We start from the raw sequence: 21,507 nt of genomic DNA, 5'->3' as shown, positions 1-21,507 counted from the left end.
AAATTTTGATGTTAAGAGAGGGCAGTACATTCTCAAAACTAATGAAACAGTTAGGCCTACGTTTAAAACTCTTGAATTTATGAGGAAAATTTAACACAAATGTGCAATTTCCCATATGACCTATGGTTGATTGCATAAGAGAGAATAAGAATTCTTTAAGAGTTAATCAAAACTTAAGGCTAGTCCTAAGTTAGGATGAGTACCTTCTTATCTCAAGATATGACTAGTCTTAACTCATATTGTGAAAGCCACCACAGTATTTTGCCTGCCAGAAAGGCCCTGGAAAGTACCTGGACAATATTTTTGAAAACAGATTTAGAGCTGGCCAAAAGCAGATGTTCCAAGGATCACTTTTTGATCTATAACCCCAGAAAACAATTTCCCAGCGGACTGGAAACAGTCCCTGGTGCACTTTGTAAATTAGTAATAGACCATGATAAGAGTTTCTGACGCTCTTCAGAATTGGGCTTGAGTTAAAGGCACAAGACACGTTGTAAACTACTCAAAATAACTGTTAGCATAACCACCTTCTTGGTAATGAGCAATGGAGGGCTGTTGGTAGTATAAAACATTGTGAGAAACGGCTCCCTCTGAAGTAACAAAGTTTTTGAGAAAGTGGTAATTTCTCGCTCAAATATTAAAAGCTTCAGGCCTGAAGCTTTTTATTAGGCATCTGAAAGCACACAAATTGTGCATCAAGGGTGTTTTTTTTCTTTCATTATTCTCTTGCAACTACCAAGGGTGTTTTTTTTTGTCTTTCATTATTCTCTTGCAACTACAAAGACCAGTTTTGTCCAAACTTTCACATATATGTTATTTTATGCATATTTTGGTATACACCAAGTGAGAATACTGGTCTTTGACAATTACCAAAGGATTTCCCATAGATCGTAGGACTAGCCCTAACTACTTAGGACCAATTACAGAAGGTATTCAAAACTTAAGGCTATAGTCACTCGTCCTAACTTGAGATAAGACTAGTCTTAACTCATAATGAATCCATCACAGTGCCTTTAAATGGTTAAATGGAGTAAGGTCTCTGGGTCAATGTATTGATCTTGTCATGGGGAGGAGAGACAGCACTAGCGGTACATCCCTGAGGGGGCAAAGGAGCATGTGAACTTGATGGATTATCCAAGAATGCATACCCCTCAAACATAACAAAATATAGCGAAGTGAATACAACATCAAACACTGCTCTGTGCTGTACTAACTCCGTGGACATGCCTTTGGTCTGTATAAAATCCTGTTCTTCAACACTGTCAAAAACACCGTGTGAGCAGATCCACATAGTGTTTCAAGTCCCTAGAAAATATAGACATTACTTTGTTATGTAAATTCCATTCTTCAACACTGTCAAAAACACTGTCAAAAACACTGTGTGAGCAGATCCACATAGTGTTTCAAGTCCCTACAATATATGTGGAAATTCCTTTGTTTTGTAAAACCTATTCTTCAACACTGTCAAAAATACTGTGTGAGCAGCTCCACAATATGAGGACATTCCTTTGTTTTGTAAATCCTATTCTTCAACACTGTCAAAAATACTGTGTGAGCAGCTCCACATAGTGTTTCAAAAACAGTGCAATATATGAAATCATTCCTTAAGTTCTGTAAAAATCCTATTCTTCAACACTGTCAAAAACAGCGTGTGGACATGTGGGAGGTCCCTACAATGTGGTCATATGTTCTGTAAAAAAACACTGTGTAGGCAGATCCACATAGTGTTTCAAGTCCCTGCAATATGTGGACATTCCTTTGTTTTGTAAGAATCCCTTTCTTCAACACTGTCAAAAACAGTGTGTGGACATGTGGGAGTCCACATAGTGATTCAAGTCCCTGCAATAATGTGGTCATTCCTTTGTTTTGTTAATCCTATTGTTCAACACTGTCAAAACAGTGTGTGGACGTGTGGGAGTCCACATAGTGTTTCAAGTCCCTACAATTTGTGGTAACTCCTTTGTTCTGTAAAAATCCTATTCTTCAACACTGTCAAAACAGTGTGTGGACATGTGGGAGTCCACATAGTGTTTCAAGTCCCTACAATATGTGGTCATTCATTTGTTTTGTTAATCCTATTATTCAACACTGTCCAAACAGTGTGTGGGCATGTGGGAGTCCACATAGTGTTTCAAGTCCCTACAATATGAGGTAATTCCTTTGTTCTGTAAAAATCCTATTCTTCAACACTGTCCAAACAGTGTGTGGACATGTGGGAGTCCACATAGTGTTTCGAGACCCTACACTATATGGACCTCTTTGTACTCAGGGTCCACAAGTCGAAAGTAGCATTAAAACAAACATCATATTTAACATTTGAAATTAAAAAAGTTTCTTATGCTGCATTAAGTAACAAACTGAAAAAGTATCTTTTTAATAAAAACAAGAGAATTATTTGATGACAACTGAGAGTACTCTTCAATAATTCTAGCTGTCTAGTATTAATCACGATCTTGGCAGAGGAAAGACAATGACTGTTTTCTATTAAAGCTCAAAGTGTTGCCACCTGAGTACATTGGACAGGTAACTGTCACTTTCCACTCAATAAGCACTGCAACCCAGCACTCCATCAACCCATAAGCGTTCAAGTGTAATGCAAGGATGGGGATTTTAACCACAGTTCATACAGTGATGCTCACAATGAAATAAAATTACAGTTTCAAGAGCAATGCCCCACACAAGTGTTTTCATTTGGGAAACACTTTTGATTGATTTAATAATTCAATATAATTGTCCAAACTGAAGTGCCCACCTCAAATTTAGACTGTTTTAGTTATCGTATGGATCGAAAAAAGGAATACGTCTAGGGTGTAGGTGGCAACCCCCCCCCCCTCCTTCCTACCAATTGATTCTACCTTTCTGAAAGCAGGACAGCATCAGACCAGGCGCTCGGCCGGGAGAGGCGAATCGCGGACCCCCATCGCCAAGAGCCAGAAGACTCAGTACTCTGCGCCTTTTTTGACACTTGGGCACATGCCTCACAGATATCTCAGCGCAAAGACCAGTCTTCTCACTTGGTGTATCCCAACATAGCATGCATAAAACAACAAATCTGTGAAAATATGGACTCAATTGGTCATCCAAATTAAAAGAGACTAATGAAAGACAAACACCCTTGTTGTACAAAATTGTTTGCTTTCAGATGCCTTAGAAAAGGCTTTGACACTGGCCCTAAGTATTTTTACTATTTGAGTGAGATTTACCTCTTTCTCAGAAACTACATTACTTCAGAGGGAGCTGTTCATCACAATGTGTAATACTATAAACAGCTCTTGCGCGTTACCAAGAAAGATTTTATGCCAACAATTATTCTAAGTATTACCAATAAATAGTGTCCATGCCTTGAATTGACAAGTGCAGTCAAGAAAAACATCAGATTCTTCAACAATCTCTTCCCCAGAATATATACTATCATTTCTGCCGCAAAAATAATCACAACAGTCGCTCGAAACTCCCCACAAAACATACATCTCTGGAGAAAAAAAAACACCCAGGTATGGTGTGTGTAAAAACTGTAAACACGAGAGTCGGAGAGTATGGATTTGTCATTCAAATCCTTGGGGACGTTTTATGAAAAACACGTACCACAAAAGTAATTTTGCGAGAGCTTAGCGCTGAAATTATATGCACATAATTACCATGTGCTGATATTGGACTCTCTTTTTTTTTTAGCACTAGCCACAAACAACCTTCATTGGAAACGCTGAGGATTCTCGTCATTTCAAAAGGAAATCCTGTGACTAGGCTGAACGTAATTGACTTTGAAAATTTGCAAGTTAATAATCTTATACCTGTTTTGCAAACATTGTGGTTGTTTTGGACTAATGGACTGTTTGTTATTATTATAAATAAAGGTTGGCCAATATCATTGATCGCCTGCTTTGATGACAATCAAAGGAAAAGTGTACGCCCTGCGCTCGACTCTCGGCCAATGATAGCCTTTCACGCGTGCACGTTTTCATCAAAGATGGCAGCCAACGTAAGGGGTCTATCATCTATGTTGTTTTTTTTTTTTTGTTTTTTTTTTTTTGGGGGGGGGGCTTTGAGATAAAATGTAATTTAATCTGGTGATGGTGACTTAGGGGGCCTTATCATGCCCAACACAGCATATTCACCGTACAGAGTACCCCCTAAAAATGTAGATTTTTGTGTATTCCTTGGAATTTCTGGGATTTTTTTAGGTTGTGGTTGAGATTGTTTGCAGTATCAATGTATACGTCTGCCAATCAGGTTTGCTTTGCTTGGATATTAAAGGATTTGGGTACTCTTTGTACGACACAGAAAACAATGTCAAAAATATTTGTACCAAACTTTTAAGGTTTAAAGATAATGATGGTAGAAAGTTCCCTTAAAATATTACTTTTAATTAGGTGCTGTAAATTTTGGAAAATGGATAAAATAATGTCAAAAATAATTTTTGTCTCATAAGACAAAAGTCAATTTTGCATGTACAACATATTACATGACTCTTCTGAAAACTCTGTGATTTTAAAAACTTGACTAAAGGAGCTGAAACTTCTATAGGAAAATTATATTACAAACATCTTCATTCACCATGTCATGGCCAAAAAACTTGATCTACAAAAGGTATCAAAACCCTTTAAAGGGAGACAAAGTCATTTATCTGGCGACAAAACCCATGCCTTTTCAGAGCCTACACCGCATACTCACCCACTAAAAATGTAAATTTTTTGTTTTGATGAGAATTCTTCTGTTTTGCCTGGGTGGAATTTGTAAGCCTGCGCTTTTAGGATAACGTGCGCAGACGGAATGTCTGGGGGAGGAATAATGCACAGGCATGCTTGCGGACTTAGAAAGCAACAGTAAGTAACGGATAAGTCCACTTCATCATGTCACAAGACAAAAAGTGTAAAGGACTCAATTGAACTTTATAGTCACGGTAAATCCAAATAACAAAATGTCAAAAAAGAGATAACGGTAATATTAAATTGGAAACCTTATTTAAAAATAAATAATCTGAAAGAAGTACTTTAGAGTTACTTTAGAGTAATCTTTTTTCGCTGTCAAGCATTTACATTTATAAACCTTTTTAAAATTCTATTTTTAAAACCACCAAATGGTTAAACTCGCCCTTTGTTGAGGTTATTAACATGGGATATATATTCTTGATTTTGCTATCAAGTTATTATGTGTGTGTGGCATATTGCCCTGGTGCAAAGAACTGAGGCATGATTTTTCAGAATTTTATTTTTTAAAATAACAAATAACAAAAACAATCGGTGGGGCCCCAAATATCGAGGCGGGCGGGGACCAGCAACATGTTATTTTTTTTACTTGGCCTTAATTGTTTAATTAATTACCTGTAATTATCGACATATTTGTTCAATTACCTTGAAATAAATGTTGTTGTTATTCGTTTCCGTACAAAATAGGGAGACTTCCAACATTAGGGCTCGATAGCTCAGGGCCCAATTTCATAGAGCTGCTAAGCACAAAAATTTGCTTAGCATGAAATTTCTTACTTGATAAAAGCAGGATTACAAACCAAATTTCCACGTGATTTTCAGGATAAGCAAACAACAGCTGAATACTATTGTAACAAGCAATATGCAACAAATGGAAATTTGGTTGGTAATCCTGTTTTTATCAGGGAAGAAATTTCATGCTAAGCAAATTTTTGTGCTTAGCAGCTCTATGAAATCGGGCCCTGTTGGTAGAGCACCAGCATGTTAATCCGGAGGTCGCATGTACAAATCCAGCATGAGTCAATCTTTTCTTACAAATTTACCTACTCAGTTTCCCTTGTGGTTTATTGCTGTTTCTGTGGCGTCACTCTATTGATGAAAGTGTAGATTATTTTTACGAATTTACACCTAACTGGTTTCGTTATGAAAATCAGTCAACTGTAGATTCGATACGAATCTACAGTAGAGTGTACAAGTGATAGTTAAACTTGAAAATGACTGTCTGTCCAAAAATAACATGATGTGAAAAACTCAGCTGAAAACATGTATATAATATTTCAATTTCAGAAAACATTTTATAATAAAACAATTTACCTTTATACAAAGCATCGTCTTCAAAAATGTTGCAAGCACTATATAATATGCTTGTAAACTTTATCATCAAAACTAGTTATAAATGTGACCAAACAATGTTTGAATAAGTACAAAGTTTGGGGGAAATAGTTTAAGTCAGAGAATAGACTCTTAAGTTCCTACAATGTACTCGTGGCACATGATACATTCTAGCCACGAATCTACACTTTCTCGTCTGTTCTCCTTAACATTATTTGATCCGTTGGACTACTAAGACAATTTGAAGTGTACAATCATCATATCCAGAATATTCAACCCGCGCGAAGGTCTCTTTACACAACGAAAACAATCCTGACTTGACTTCACCCGGTCATCCCAGGAAAACAACAGATCTAGATCACTCCATACCTGGAGGAAGCGGGAATAGGATTTGGATCATAAACTGACACTCCACGACGACGGCAGGAAAAACAAAACAAAGTTGTCTTCTCCTTTGGGAATCGCTTCTTAAGACAACCTAAAGGCGACGTGGAATCCTCCATAGTTAGTCAATGTTGTGCGTTCTTCGGGGCAAAGAATTACGGGGGCCCAAGATTGAGAGCATATTAAACAGCAACGTCCTCCATCACTTTGTTATTAGTATACAGTGATCTAGTTGATAGATCTACTTTCAGTTTGAAGCCGGGGGCTTTGTTTCAGTTTTTAGATTCAAAAGAGACATTTTTTATTTTTTTATTAGGTTGATGAGTTTGCTCCAAGATGGATGATGAATCAATCGGGAAAAGGTTGGATTACAAATTGAAAATAAATTTGGAAGGGCTTTGAAAACTTTTATTTTCTGATTAGAATGTACGTACATAGACTAAAGCCACTTGGTCCCATACACAAGCTAGCCTATGGAGCTGATACGCACGATTTGTGGGCCGATACATGCACATTTTGTAATATGACAACAGAAACGAAACATTCACACAACAAACATTAAGAGAAAACGATATGCTCAAGTAGGGCTTTTACATCCAAGATAAAAATCCAAATATAAAGCATTCTGAAGACCTTTATTCGACTCAGCATGCCGAGCAAATGCAAACATCAAAAAGTTTCAGTCCAGAATGCCCCCAGTTTAAAAAAAAAACCTGGGGAGGACCCTTGAGTGACAACTTGAGATTATAGAAGCCATTTTGTGTCGAAACAAAATGCATTGGCAAATACAGGGTGCTAGACTAGTCTGCTCATTGGGTTGTGTTGCGTTTGGACCGAAACTGGCGCCCAGCAAACACGTGACTAAAGAAAACTTGTCCCTCTATGTCGCAACTCTCTCTCTCTACCTCTCAATACACAGCTCAGCCTTTACTCGTTGTTTCAGCTTTGCTCACAAACCAAATCTTTCCATCAATATGAATGAAGTCCCTTTGGAAGACAATTTGCGTTTACTTTACGCTTCAAAGTAAACACTCGGAAAAAAGTCATTTCCGCTCGCCCAACCCCCAGCCCTATTCCCCCACAGCTCAAAGTTGTTGAAATCCCCCTCTTAAGGACAAAATAAACGCCTGCTACCCAGTATGCTGCAACATATGAATAAATCGTCTCACAGGTTGGAAAGGGGAGACTCGAAGATTTACCAAGATCTTAGCAAGAGGACAGGAATTACAGTGAGATCCGGAACTGCATATTACGAAGCTTAGTTGGTATCAAGTTCTTATTCATTTTCTCATTGTCTTCTTTCTTTACTCAAAGAGAGAAGAGAAGAGAAGGAGAAAAAAAATTGGTAATTTTTACGAAGTTCAAAGCAAGACATTATTTCAGCTAATCAAAAAGGGGAATCCATTGGGCTACCCAGGTGAGCTTGAGGCATGAGTTTGTTATCCTGGGTAAGAATTTCAAACCGATTCTAATTCCGAGGATTTGTCACAAATTTCAACTTCGTCTCTGGACCCTTAAAACTCTGACAATTTTTATCAAACTTGGATATGAGCAAACTGCATCAAAATGGACAGGAAAACCAATTTATCAACCAAATTATCCTCTTAAACTGTGTCATGTATAAAGCCCTGTTTCATACTTCTTGTGAATCAAATGCAAAGCAAATTTGATATCAAGACCCTGTGAATGTTTTGCAAACCCATCAAAATGTCTGGGAAAACCAATTAATCAAGACAATCAATCAATTGGAAACTGCGCAAGGCTTAAAGCCCATTTCATGCAAATTAAATGCAAAGCAAATTTGATGACAAAACTATGTTCTCCCAGGTGAGTGTTTTGCAGGCTCTACTCTTGCAAATTGTTTGTTGTGAATTTGTGATGTCAAGTATGAACCGGGCTTAAAGCCATTATACACTTTCGGAACATAAAAAAAAAAAAGTTCACAGATTTACAAACAACTCACAGAGTTTAAAGAAGGTAATGGTGAAAGACTTCTCTCGAAATATTAATCCATGAAATGGTTTACTTTTTTAGAAAACATTCAAACAATTATCAATTCTCGATGTCGAGAATTACGGATTTATAGTAAACACATGTCATGACACGGCGAAACGTGTGGATACAAGGGTGGGTTTTCCCGTTATTTTCTCACGACTCCGATGACCGATTGAGCCTAAATTTTCACATGTTTGTGTCACAAGTTGTGATACACGAAGTGTGGGCCTTTGGACAATACTGTTTACCAAAAGTGTCCAATGGCTTTAAGGCAGAAACATCAATTACAGACACGACTTCCAAATCCACAAGAAATGATGATCTGATGTCGAAATAATCGTTTATATAAACAACTCTCTTTAAGTTTGGATTGATTCTGTCTTCAGAAATCTTACATTCCGGATATCTTACAGATTGGTGGTAAAAATTCTGATGCTCAATGGTGAAAATGCACATTGTTGTTCTTCATTTTGTCCCTCTTCGAGAGACTTTTTATCCCTCACACCACGTTTCAAAACCTATACTTTGGACCAAACCGAAAAAAATGAACCTGAAAATCCTGACCTATATATAAGTGTACATATTAAAAGCATCACTCGAGTGCAACTGAAAGTAGTTTTGCACATTTTGTAACTTTCCCTGCCAGACTTTTTTTTCTGAATAACGACATCTCTAGACTGCATTTGAAATCATGCTCTCGTTTCATGCACTACAATGGGGGACATGAATTATGGAGTGTTACTGACGGAAGTATTAACATGTCAAGTTAACACTTGAAACACTTGTAAGACCAAACATATACAATCTTGAGTTGATACACTTCCTTTCCGATAGCAAGGTTGGAGAAGTTCTAAATTATGTTTGCACACTGCAAACTGTGACCTTCACAAACAACTGAGAAATGAACATTTAGTGTCAAATTTATTAAAAGCTCAATGTCTAGTAGGATTTTAAAAAAGCTAAAGGCAAGATCAGCAAAATTAGTTTTGTTGCATTACCATAAGGGCACAGCCACAATCGTGGGAATACATTTTTTTTGTGTCCAGCATTTAATGAACGACCTGTTTGTAAACCACTGATATGGCAGTTATCTTAATGTTATTTATAAATCATTCATAAACACCTCAGACAGTTTCGCTATTCCTATTGGTGGTGAGCACGGAGAGCGCGTCACGTGAGTGTGTATAAACCCTTGTTTATGACCAGTAAAAAAAAGTGTTAATTCATGGGTGTGACACGCGAACTTGCACCTGTTCTTATAAGACAGTTTCTTAATTCCTATTGGTCGAAAGCAACGGCTTAAACAGTTGTGCCACATCACGCAATACGCGTGACACGCACATCATTCCCTTATTAGGAGTTGTTTACCCGATCGGGCCTAGGGCCTTACCATTTCATAGCTGGAGGGTGTTGTGTTGATAGAAATCATTTAACAATTATAATTTTTGCATTTATTTTACTTTTTGACCAAAAGGTGATGATGTTTTTGACCGAAAAGGTATTTACGAATGGGAATCAATGTGTGTTGAATCGGTTTTCAACTAGTGGTTTAAACTCGGCGAGGCCTGGTTCTTTATAGTTTACCTGGACTTCGTCTCGGTAAAATTATCAAGAACCAGGCCTCGTTGGGATTAAACCACTAGTCAAAAACCTCTTCAGCACACATTGATTCCCTTAATTAACAATCGCTTTGTCAATAACGAATAAAAAGTGCTTGAGTTTGTCGAATGCAAGATCTGCAAAGAGTTACTCAATATACCTCTGTTGCTCAGTTGGCTTCTTTGTAACATAAAGTGTACACTGATTGTGGCACATTAGTGACCCGTTTTTTGGCTCCCCTATGGCACACAATAGCAATTTTGCTTTTGGTATACTTTATTTTATGAAAACTAATGAATAAAAAGTGCTTGAGTTTCTAAAACACAACATCTGCAAAGAGTTACTCAATATTCATTTACTTTCTAAATAAACAAAAAGTGTACCACTGGCCAGGCACATTGGTGACCTTTTTTCTCTTCACCCCTAAAAGCCATTATCGTATGGTGGACGAAATACTATAAAACTGTAAGGTTTGTGTAAATCTGTCTGTATACACCCAAACCACACAGTACACTCCTATAGTGGCAACAATATCTCCATAAGGCAAATGACACACTTAGCAATTATTTTTCATTCCGGTATAATTAATTTCATAAAAACTAACAATGAGCTTACCTTGAAGGCTTTTGGCTTGGCCCCTTTACCAAAACCCTTGCCCCGTTCAGAGTCAGGCGAGCTGAGCGGAGACGATCTCGGACTCCTCCCTTCCGTCGGTGAATTCTCCCCCGAGCGAGTCACCCGTATCTTTGGGACGTGTCCCGACCAGGCCGAAGCGGGCGACGACGCAGCCCGGGGTCTCATATCGGGCGACAGATCGCCCAACCCATCCATGGACACACCTAGGTGTGAGCTGCGTGGGGTGACCAGGGCAAGAACCCGTCGGAAGAGCGGCCGGGGCGACGGCGAAGTCTGCCGATCAAATTTATCATTGTGCTCGGCCATTGTGTCCTTGGATGATGACAGGCATCGACGACGTCTCCTGGAGGAAGAGAAAAGAAGGACAGGTCTTTGCTTGATGGAACTCATTGGGGAGAAATCGAAGAAGTTCAGTCAATAAGGAAAGATAACGCCAGAGCGGAAGAGAGCGGGGGGAAACTCAATATAACCTTCTTCTTACTCCCTTGATGTACAATGAGAGAGGAGGAAAAAACACAGCATACACCATGAGAGTACTATGGAGTGAGTGATATTATCATAGGGCTACACCCATGCGCCAAGTCTGTGATGTAAGTCATCCATGTGGAAAGCTCATCAGTGTAGGGAAAAAGAGAGAGAGAGAGTCAACTTGTGCTGAGGGGGGAGGGGAGTGTGACCCAAAACAACTCCTGCAGTCCCCAGCTTTTATCGCACCAACCCCTGCTGTTATGTAGGATTCTACAATACTTTTGGTTGTGTAACCGCCGCCCGTAATGAGATTGAACCATTACAATATTATCATAAAAATCTTTAGGAGTACAATTGGATTGTTGTTTTACTTCTTTGAGCTGTTATATTTTAACCCGAACCTGACAGTGTACAACATGGATTTTTGATTGGTAAAAAAACAAAATAAAACCAACGGAGCAAATCTTTGGGAAATAAAAATGCATCTGCTTTTCAGACGGATTGATACTTATATTGATAGTAAGTTTACATAAACATGTTCATGAACGGAAGTCCAGTATTACTAATAGAGGAATCATGACTGAAATAAAAGGGAACTTTAGAGCTTGTTCTGACATACTCTGAAGAATCAATTCATTATGTTAAGAGGTCAGCAAGTTTGAGGACCTATTATCTATTGGTTTTGTAATTAAGACCAATTACAAACTGCTTATCCGCCAAAAGGACCTATGGCATAGATGCAAAATTAATTAATGACCTGCCGTCGATTTCACAAATAATAATAATAAATTGCATTTATATAGCGCATAATGTGAATTAACATCTCTATGTGCTTTACAAAACAAAAAATTACAATTACAACAGAAATATAAACATAAATAACAGAATAAATACACATACTTATACAAAATTTGGAATTGAATCATTACCCCTATGTAAGGGGGAAAACAAGACAAAATTAGTTCTTAAATAGTTGGGTTTTTAGTAGTTTCTTGAAAGTGTCCAGGGTTGGTGCAGCACGGATGTTGGATGGAAGTTGATTCCACAGGGTTGGTGCTGAGATACTGAAGGCGCGTTGACCAACTTAAGACTAATCTTAGGACTTAGGATGAGTCCCAACCCTGCACTGTAGCATGCAGGCCTGAAGATTAATCCTAAGTTAGGACGAGTTACTCGTTCTAACTCGAGATAAGACGAGTCCTAACTCTTTGTGAAATCGACCCCTGAATTTTATAATTACACTAGTTAATTAGCATAATGGACAACTCACTGGTTTTGCCCGTTTGACGTTTTCATTGTTGCGTTTTCATTGTCATACATAGCAATGGCACGGTGCCAATCATGTGTTGTATGACTGTTGCGTTTTCACTTATCAGACGAATCTGTTGACTAATTTAAGTTTAGCATTTTCATGAACGGCGTATGTCGATCACTTTGAATTTGTTTATACACAGCGCTCAAGCACATTTCTTATCTCAATTCTTAGAAGAATTGTTTGAATAAACTCATCAAAATTGATTGTTGCAAATTTTAAACATATTGACAATTCTGTAAACCTACAGTTGTATGTCTGATGATGGCAACTTCACTAAAAGAGATATTTAAAAAAGAAAATGAAACAAAAAACAATTATGCAGTGACTCGAAACAGCAGTTTTGAAAAATAGTTCACTTACTCCAAATGTGAGTTTCTCCAAACACAGAATTTTGGCTACAGTGCAGATTTGGCACGCTCATGAATATCGAGACGCGTATTTGTTCCTGTTAATTTGTTCCAAAAGGCAACAAGTAAATATACATCTAGCTAGGTGCTCATTTAACATGCAAGACGGCAAAGCTAGTGCAAAACCGCTAATAGATGTTTGCTTACATATAAACTGATAAAGTGGACAAAGTGGAAATGAAACAAACATAAAACAAAATAAGGACGGATACATTAGCGACATCTTAAGCCTCCCTTCTTCAGAATCAGGTAACCGATATAACAGAACAACGACAACAACAGAATAACGCCATCTTCATCATCAACAACAGCAATGTAAACATCAATTCAGTGACGGTGAGCCAGCACAAATGGAGAGACCATCAACAACAACAACAGAGATGTAAACATCAGTTCAGTGACGTCGAGCCAGTAAAAATGGAAAGATCTTGTGACGGGACCTTTTTTTCCAGTCCCCGTCTAAAACAGGTCATAAAAATAAACCAAGATTTTTTCACCTGTTTTCCTCACAAGGGGGGGAAGCTGAGCTCGATATAGACATCTGCAGGATTCGTCAAAACAAGGCATTGAATATATGTTTAACTCTCGTCTCCGGGCCAATTCACAGTTGTACATGGCACAATAAAATGTCAGTTGATATTTATATTTGCTATTAGACAACTGTTCTGTGTCGCAAATTGAGCAGATGGCACTCTGATATTGTTCTCTGTGAATTTATTATTAAATTGCTGTGTTATTGAAAGGCTCGCATTTTTTTAATTACTTAAAATAATTACTAAAGGTGCAATGTTGTTGTGTTGTGTGTAGAAACAAAAACAGTTGGCAGTTGTGGTAACATTATTTGAAGCCCAGATATTGCATAATTTATTTCATTTCAACTTTGAACGTGTATTTTTGAAGAAAACAAATAGTTCATTTGAGAAAGACTCTGCTAGGGTTGAACCTAACCATTTTTGTTGTTGTATTTATATACTTTAGGTCATTTTGGTTTATAAGCAGTTTGCAACAGCTAATTCTATTTTCTCATTTTATATTTCAATCAGAAAATGTAAATGTTATGTTATGAATAATCCCTTTAAAAAAAGTCAATGCATTGAGTGATCCATATTTAGTTACTGGAACAAATTAAAAAGATATGTTCTATAAATGATTATTTCTGGCATCACAGACATAAAAAACAATACTTTCTAAAAAGAGGCGATCGCGAGTATTAAAGACCAGCTTGAACAAAAGTGGCAACGAGTGATCTTTGTTTGGAATTCATTCAACAGTGTTTTTCGATATACACTGTACATAGGAAATTTAGTTAACATAAATAATAAACAGATCTTAATTGTAAGCAACCTCAATAATTTTGAATATCGATCTCCAGTGCTTTTCAGGAAAATTTGCAAAAAGCCCTGTTAAGTCGTTACTCATGTTAAATCAGTTGTGGTGGCTCCGTTTTGTCTAGCCGGTTTGTTGCAACAATGTAAAATCCTGAAAATGACGTCAAAGGGTTGTCATTTTGACACACGCCATCAAAATCAGAAGTATGGATAAAAACCTTATAGTTGGAGGGCATCATTTGTTTATCAATAACTACAAAAACTTTACAAGTGTAAAAGTATCAAAACTAAAAGTAATGATAAACATGTTTACTTTTTTGCTCAAGTACCTTTAAAAAACAAAAATCTTGTTTAAAGGCATTGGACACTTTCGGAACAGAAACAAAAAAAGTTCACAGATTTACAAATAACTTACAGGGTTTACAGAAGGTAATGGTGAAAGACTTCTCTTGAAATATTATTCCATGAAATGCTTTACTTTTTGAGAAAACTTAAAAACAAACTATCAATTCTCGATATCGAGAATTACGGATATTTTTTAAACACGATGTCATGACACGGCGAAACGCGCGGAAACAAGAGTGGGCTTTCCCGTTATTTTCTCCCGACTCCGATGACCGATTGAGCCTAAATTTTTTGCAGGTTTGTTGTTTTATATGTAAAGTGTTATACACGAAGTGTGGGCCTTTGGACAACACTGTTAACCGAAAGTGTCCTTGAGGCTTTAAAGGCAGTGGACACTATTGGTAATTACTCAAAATAACTATTAGCATAAAACCTTTTTTGGTGACGAGTAATGGGGAGAGGTATAAAACATTGTGAGAAACTGCTCCCTCTGAAGTGCCATAGTTTTCGAGAAAGAAGTAATTTTCCACGAATTTGATTTCGAGACCTCAGATTTAGAACTTGAGGTCTCAAAATCAACCATCTAAACGCACACAACTTTGTGTGACAAGAGTGTTTTTTCTTTCATTATTATCTCGCAAGTTCGATGACCGATTGAGCTCAAATTTTCACAGGTTTGTTATTTTATGCATATGTTGAGATACACCAACTGTGAAGGCTAGTCTTTGACAATTACCAATAGTGTCCACTGCCTTTAAGGTCACTATTTTAAAGCTCCACATAAAAGTACAATACCAAGCTTCAAGTTTTAAATGGCATTTACTTTGGCCTCTTTCCTTAACCTAGATAAATCATGCATATCCTCTTCAGAAAAGAACTTGAACATAAGTACAGAAAGTACAGTGCTGCTCGATCGAGTCCCATGCTAAAAAAGGAAAAACCTCTCTACGTCAACCCTTCACTCAGTCCCTGGTATCAAAACCCAAACCAATACAGCATATGTATTACACACAAAAATGCTGTAACCCTAATATTATGCCCTTCTTGAATATCTAAACACAGCCCTTGGGAAATTGTTCACCCGCCTACGACGACGAGAAGAAAGTGAAATAAAAAAACGTTTTCACGGCTACATGAACCCATCAGTCTTGTTTTTTGTGGGTTTTTTTTTTTCTGCGTACGTGTGAGTGTGCTACAATTATCCGCAGGCAACTTATAGCCACAGTATCCCTCGAGAAACACACAAAACCCGCTGACAAAATTGCTACTACTACAAATTCGATATTTTTTAGATTGCATCAAAAAATTTGAAAACCGAAGACATTTTTTTGACAAAACAAAGTTGTCCAAACGCAAACTCTGCTGTGCCTAATCAACTTTTTTCCAGGGTTGTTTTTGTATATTTCTAATTTTTTTAAATACTAATATACGCATGCAACGTCACTTTGTTTACCTAAAAAAAAAATTGTTACAGCGAATTTTAATATTATTTTATCTTTTACTGCAACAAGACGGGGATTGCCGGAGGGGACGGTTTTTTTTACGTCATGATTTTACAAAGTTGCAAGGAATTTACATGATGTTTTTCAACCTTCCGTTGTGAATTAATCAGCAAAGGCCTTCGCTTGTACATAATTTTCACAACAGACTATCCACGTCAGAAAATCATTGCTGTCATTTCCAATCTTTGAGAAGCCTTCATTTGTTTTTTGATATGTACATGGAGAATCAAGTAACGTGTAATTTGTTTTCCTTACGAAACCAAACACCAACAGAAATTATGGATTCATGAGTATTCTTTAAATACGTGGCTGCATGTCAAAAGAGAATGGATGTTTTGACATTTCTACAGAACAACAATCATTCATAATAATAATAACAACAATAATTTTTAAAAGCACTCTTATAGAGCGCATTTCAGTTCTGAGAGAATTCTCACTGCGCTTTACAAACAATACAAATAACAAAATATAAGATTAACCTACAAACTAACTTAAAAATAAAAGATTACAAAAAAGATTGAGTAAACAGGTGGGATTTGAGGTGTATTTTGAAGAGACTTGTGTTCATCTGAGAATGGGTTTTTTATATTAAAGGCAGTGGACACTATTGGTAATTATTCAAAATATTTATTAGCATAAAACGTTTCTTGGTAACGAGTAATGGGGAGAGGTCGATAGTATAAAACATTGTGAGAAACGGCTCCCTCTGAGGTAACGTAGTTATTGAGATACACCAAGTGAGAAGACTGGCCTTGACAATTACCAATAGTGTCCAGTGTCTTTAAAGGCAGTGTACATTATTGGTAATTACTCAAAATAACTATTAGCATAAAACCTTTCTTGGTGACAAGTAATGGGTGAAGGTTGATGGTATAAAACGTTGTGAGAAACAGCTCCCTCTGAAGTGTCATAGTTTTTGAGAAAGAAGTAATTTTCTACGAATTTGATTTTGAGACCTCAGATTTAGAACTTGAGGTCTCAAAATAAACCATCTCAACCCACACAACTTTGTGTGGCAAGGGTGTTTTTTCTTTCATTATTTTCTTGCAAGTTCGATGACCGATTGAGCTCAAATTTTCACAGGTTTGTTATTTTATTCATATGCTGAGATACACCAACTGTGGAGGCTAGTCTTTGACAATTACCAATAGTGTCCACTGTCTTTAAGTACAGATTCATTAGTTTGTATGCCCTAAATATTAATCAGAGGAAGTGTTACTGCAGTATTGCTTCACAGATTGTGTATTCTTACTAGAAATTAATCTTCCTGCATGGACATATTTTGCTCTGTATTAACGGCCATATCTCCAAAACGTGAACTTTTATAATGAAATTTTCAGATGTTAGTTTGATTGTATCCATCGACATTTACATGGTACTAAAACAATCCAACAGTTCAAAAAACCATAGGTATACTTTGCCTCCAAGTCCTGGGGCCAATTTTATAAACTTGCACAAAAATTAGCTAAGCACAATGACATATTGCTTACCAGAATATGGTTACCAGCAAACTAGCATGCCACATATACAATTTGCCTCCTGCTCATTTCTGCTAACATTGTTAAGCAATATGTCCCATGTAAAATTTGTGACTGGTATCCCGCTCATTTCTGCTAAGCAGACAATTGTAAAGCAATATTTTCTGCTATAGTAGCTCTATGAAGTTGGGCCCTGAGTGTTGTATGATTCCAAGGTGCAATGCAATGCAATGCGCGTACTGCACGTAGGCCTAATTCGTCTACCTGAATTAACATTAACAGTGCTGTTATCAATTTTTAATTTCCTGGGCTAGATGAGCAGTCTCTTACAATTGTGACAATAAACACACAAGATAAAAAGGTGGCGTGAACAGACTGTGGACTAATCAGGCGTTGAGATACTCTCCTTGATGGACAAATATGGTACCTTGTTTTGAAATTTTCTGAATTTTTTTTTTCCCTCTCTCATGGACACTGTCAATAAAATATTAGATTAGTTGCAAATTATGAAGGCTTTCATCTGCAATTCCTCTGATTAAATTGCATAAGGTTTGCCCTTCCAACCGTAAAGGCACCGGACACTATTGGTAATTACTCAAAACTATTATGAGAATAAAACTTACTTGGGTGATGAGCTACGGAGCTGTTGATGGTATAAGACACTGAGGAACGGCTCCCTCTGAAGTAACGTAGTTTTTGAAAAGGAGGTAATTTGTTGCGCAAATAACAAAAGACTTCAAGCCTGAAGCCTTTTTTGTTCTGCATCTGAAAGCATTAAGCCCGGCTCATACTTCCTGCGAATGCGAATGCGAAGCGAATCTTGACGTCACAAATCGCAGCAGTTGAACTCTGCTCTACTCCCTTGCGATAATCGCTGCGAAAGGAGGGTGTGACGTCAAATTCACGTCAAATTCGCTTTGCATTCGCATTCGCAGGAAGTATGAACCGGATTTTATGCAGCAAGGCTGTTTTTTTCTTTCATTAATCACTTGCATGGTCATTGAGTCAAAAAACTTTGCAGATTTGTTATTTTATGTTTATATTGGGATACACCAAGTCAGACATTGAATATGTTTTCCCGTCTTAAAACTTGAAGACAAAATATATGGTAGATTGTTCTCCGAGAATTTGCTAAAGATGTTATAATTTGAAAGCCCTAACCAGGATCAAGCCTCCTGAGAACTGTTTCGAACTTAAATACTGTCTATTGACCCATTTCACCTGACGTGATCATCAGAAAAATCTTGAATGCGCCATACTGGTGGACAATTTCACTGTGCGTTTTCATATAACTCCATGCATTGAGTATGCAGTGCGTTATGCAGTGAAGTGCGCGTTTTAGGCGACGCGGCGTTAATACACGTAAACCTAACTGCCCACCAACATGGTGAGCGTGGCATCAGTCGCCGCGTGTGACATGCGTGCAAGGAGTCAATAGTCAAGAGTATATCGTGTGGAAACGCCAATAAATATTTCCTGTCATTCATTCATTCATTCAAACTTTCGATTGCCACAGCGTTTAGTTGCTGGAAGGTTGTGACGTGTACCAGCATAGAAAGTTGTTTGCTTATCCTGAAAATCACTTGGCAATTTGGTTGGTAACCCTGTTTCTTTTTAAAGAAGATATTTCATGCTAAGCAAATTTTTGTGCTTACAGGCTTTATGAAATTGGGCCCTGTTTTGGGGGGTTTGTATCATTCACACACTTCAAATTACACAAATCTTGAGGTTTTTTCTGTGTGATAGTCTGGAGTGTTTAAAGACACTAGGCACTATTGGTGATTGTCAAAGACTAGCCTTCTCACTTGGTGTATCTCAACATATGCATAAAATAACAAAATGGGGTCTCATCTATATTATCGTTTTCTGCATCTTCATTTATCATCGAACCCTAGTAACACCCAAACGTTTACGTGTTACACAAAGGGTTTGGTTAATTTCTGTACGACTCAAAACACTCAAAACACTTCCACAGATTTACAATGACACTTATCAATATAAGATAATTGTTGTAGAAAGCTTCCCTTCAAATACTACATGTACTTACTGAGAAATGAAACAAAATTACAAAAATTATTTAAGTATGTACAACGGATTCGTGCGACTCTCCTGAAAACATTGCTCTGTGATTGTCATTTTTTTTTCCCCCTAAAAACTTGACGACTATTAAAGCTGAAACTTCTACAGGTAAATTGTAAATATGACATACACCGTATACTAATGTACTCTTCATTCACAGTGAGTAAAGATTCATGTCATGGCCAAAAACTTGATCCACAAAGGATACATTTCCTCTCAAAATGTTGATAATGTAGTATAGAAAGCGTTTCAAGATCTTGTTTGTCATGATTGGGCACATGGAGTATACAGTATGAAGAATCAAATAGTTTATGCAAAGGTGGTGTGGTGCCTAGCGATGGAATTAAACCTCCCATGCCTTGATAGATATGTCCGCAGGCAACATTTCACCAGTTCATCTGCCAAAGTGCTGCCGGCAACATATACACTAAAAAAAATAAACGCCATGTTGTCGTACCTGTAATAGGATTTCAGAGATAGTCATCTGAAGCTTTCTCTCTTTTTGAATTGATTGCTTTTTGCAAAGAGAATATTTCTTCTGATTGTTTGTTTGCTTGTTTTTTGGTTTGTTTGTTTGTTTGTTTGTTGGAGTGTTTGTTTGTTTGTTTGTTTGTTTGTTTGTTTGTTTGTTTGTTTGTTTGTTTGTTTGTTTGTTTGTTTGGTTTTTGTTTTCTTTATTTTTTTTTAAATGATTTTTTTGCCAAGGGAACTCAACAAACTCCCACAAGGAGTAATAAACGGGAAGCTTTAGCAACAGCCAATCTCTCTCACAAACATTGGTTTAACGTCTATGATTATGAATTGCAATTGCACAATTCAAGAAACGTGATTCAGTAACTATAGACAACAACAACAACAACAACACTCATTTATTTGTTTGTTAGCTTGTTTGCTTGTATAGATGATCTTCCCATCAAGGGAACTCGGCAAACTCACACAAGTGATATAAATGCAAAGCTGGCAACAGCCAATCTCTCTCATACATACATTGGTTCAACGTCAATGATTACGAATTGAAAAAATCAAGAAATGGTGATTCAGTAACTAGATGACAAAACTCTTTTGTTTGTTTGCTTGTTTGTTTGTTTAGATCATGGAGGAACTCCATGTTTAGATGATCTTCCCGTCAAAGGAATTCAGCAAACTTCCACAAGGGATATAAACTCTAAGCTGGCAACAGCCAATCTATCTCATACAAACATTGGTTTAACGATGTTTATGAATCGCACAAGTCAAGAGATTGTGATTCAGTAACTAGATGACAAACTCGTTTGTTTGTTTGTTTGTTTGTTTGCTTGTTTGTTTGTTTGTTTAAGTGTTTGTTTTCTTGTTTAGATGATCTTCCCGTCAAAGGAACTAAGCAAACTCCCACAAGGGGACAATACTTATTCTTGTCATTGTGAAGTTAGTGGTTAGCTTGGTAGGGTTCAAACCCACAACCTTATAGTTGCAAGTCCTGCAAACCCACAACGTTATAGTTGCAAGTCCTGCAGTCTTACCATTGGCCCGCTGCGGAACTTAAGAGAATGATGTTTGAAAATGCATCGAATAGGGACACAAATTTATACTGTCAACGACCGATGGTTACTTTTGTAAATCAATATATGGGTGGAGGGGAGTTCAATTGTTAACAAGTGAACCCAACACTGAATAAGTTACGGAATATTTCTATCAAATTGATAGCAGTACTGCTTACATTCTCAAACAATACAAAAAAAGTTAACTATTGGAACTCGACTCTTGTATTAGGAATGCAGCTATAATGGCATAAACAAGTAAAAGAACACCATCAATTGCAACTGTAACTCAAGTCCACTTCTGGAATTCCTAAATTTATACATAAGACTTTAGAATAAATGCTCATTCGATACAGGTACAGGGTACTGAGACGGTGACCAGATGCCCTGTGCAAAACAAAGTGTTTGAAATTTAC

General features: G+C 37.2%; 1 protein-coding gene across 2 annotated transcripts in view; it reads right to left on the bottom strand.

Moving 5' to 3' along the window:
• LOC139936711 (rho GTPase-activating protein 7-like) overlaps window positions 1-21,507 on the bottom strand; it is a 169,288-nt gene that overhangs the window by 129,263 nt on the left and 18,518 nt on the right. For both annotated transcript variants that reach the window (XM_071931589.1, XM_071931590.1), the window contains exon 2: window positions 10,632-10,995. In XM_071931589.1, coding sequence (XP_071787690.1) covers window positions 10,632-10,958 — 327 coding nt within the window. In that variant the 5' untranslated portion in view covers window positions 10,959-10,995. The remainder of the gene's footprint in view (window positions 1-10,631; window positions 10,996-21,507) is intronic.

This window comes from Asterias amurensis, chromosome 4, assembly GCF_032118995.1.
Source record: "Asterias amurensis chromosome 4, ASM3211899v1".
In the NCBI taxonomy this organism is placed as follows: Eukaryota; Metazoa; Echinodermata; class Asteroidea; order Forcipulatida; family Asteriidae; genus Asterias; species Asterias amurensis.
Note: the sequence above shows the minus strand (reverse complement) of the source record. Positions and strands in the feature narration are given on the sequence as shown.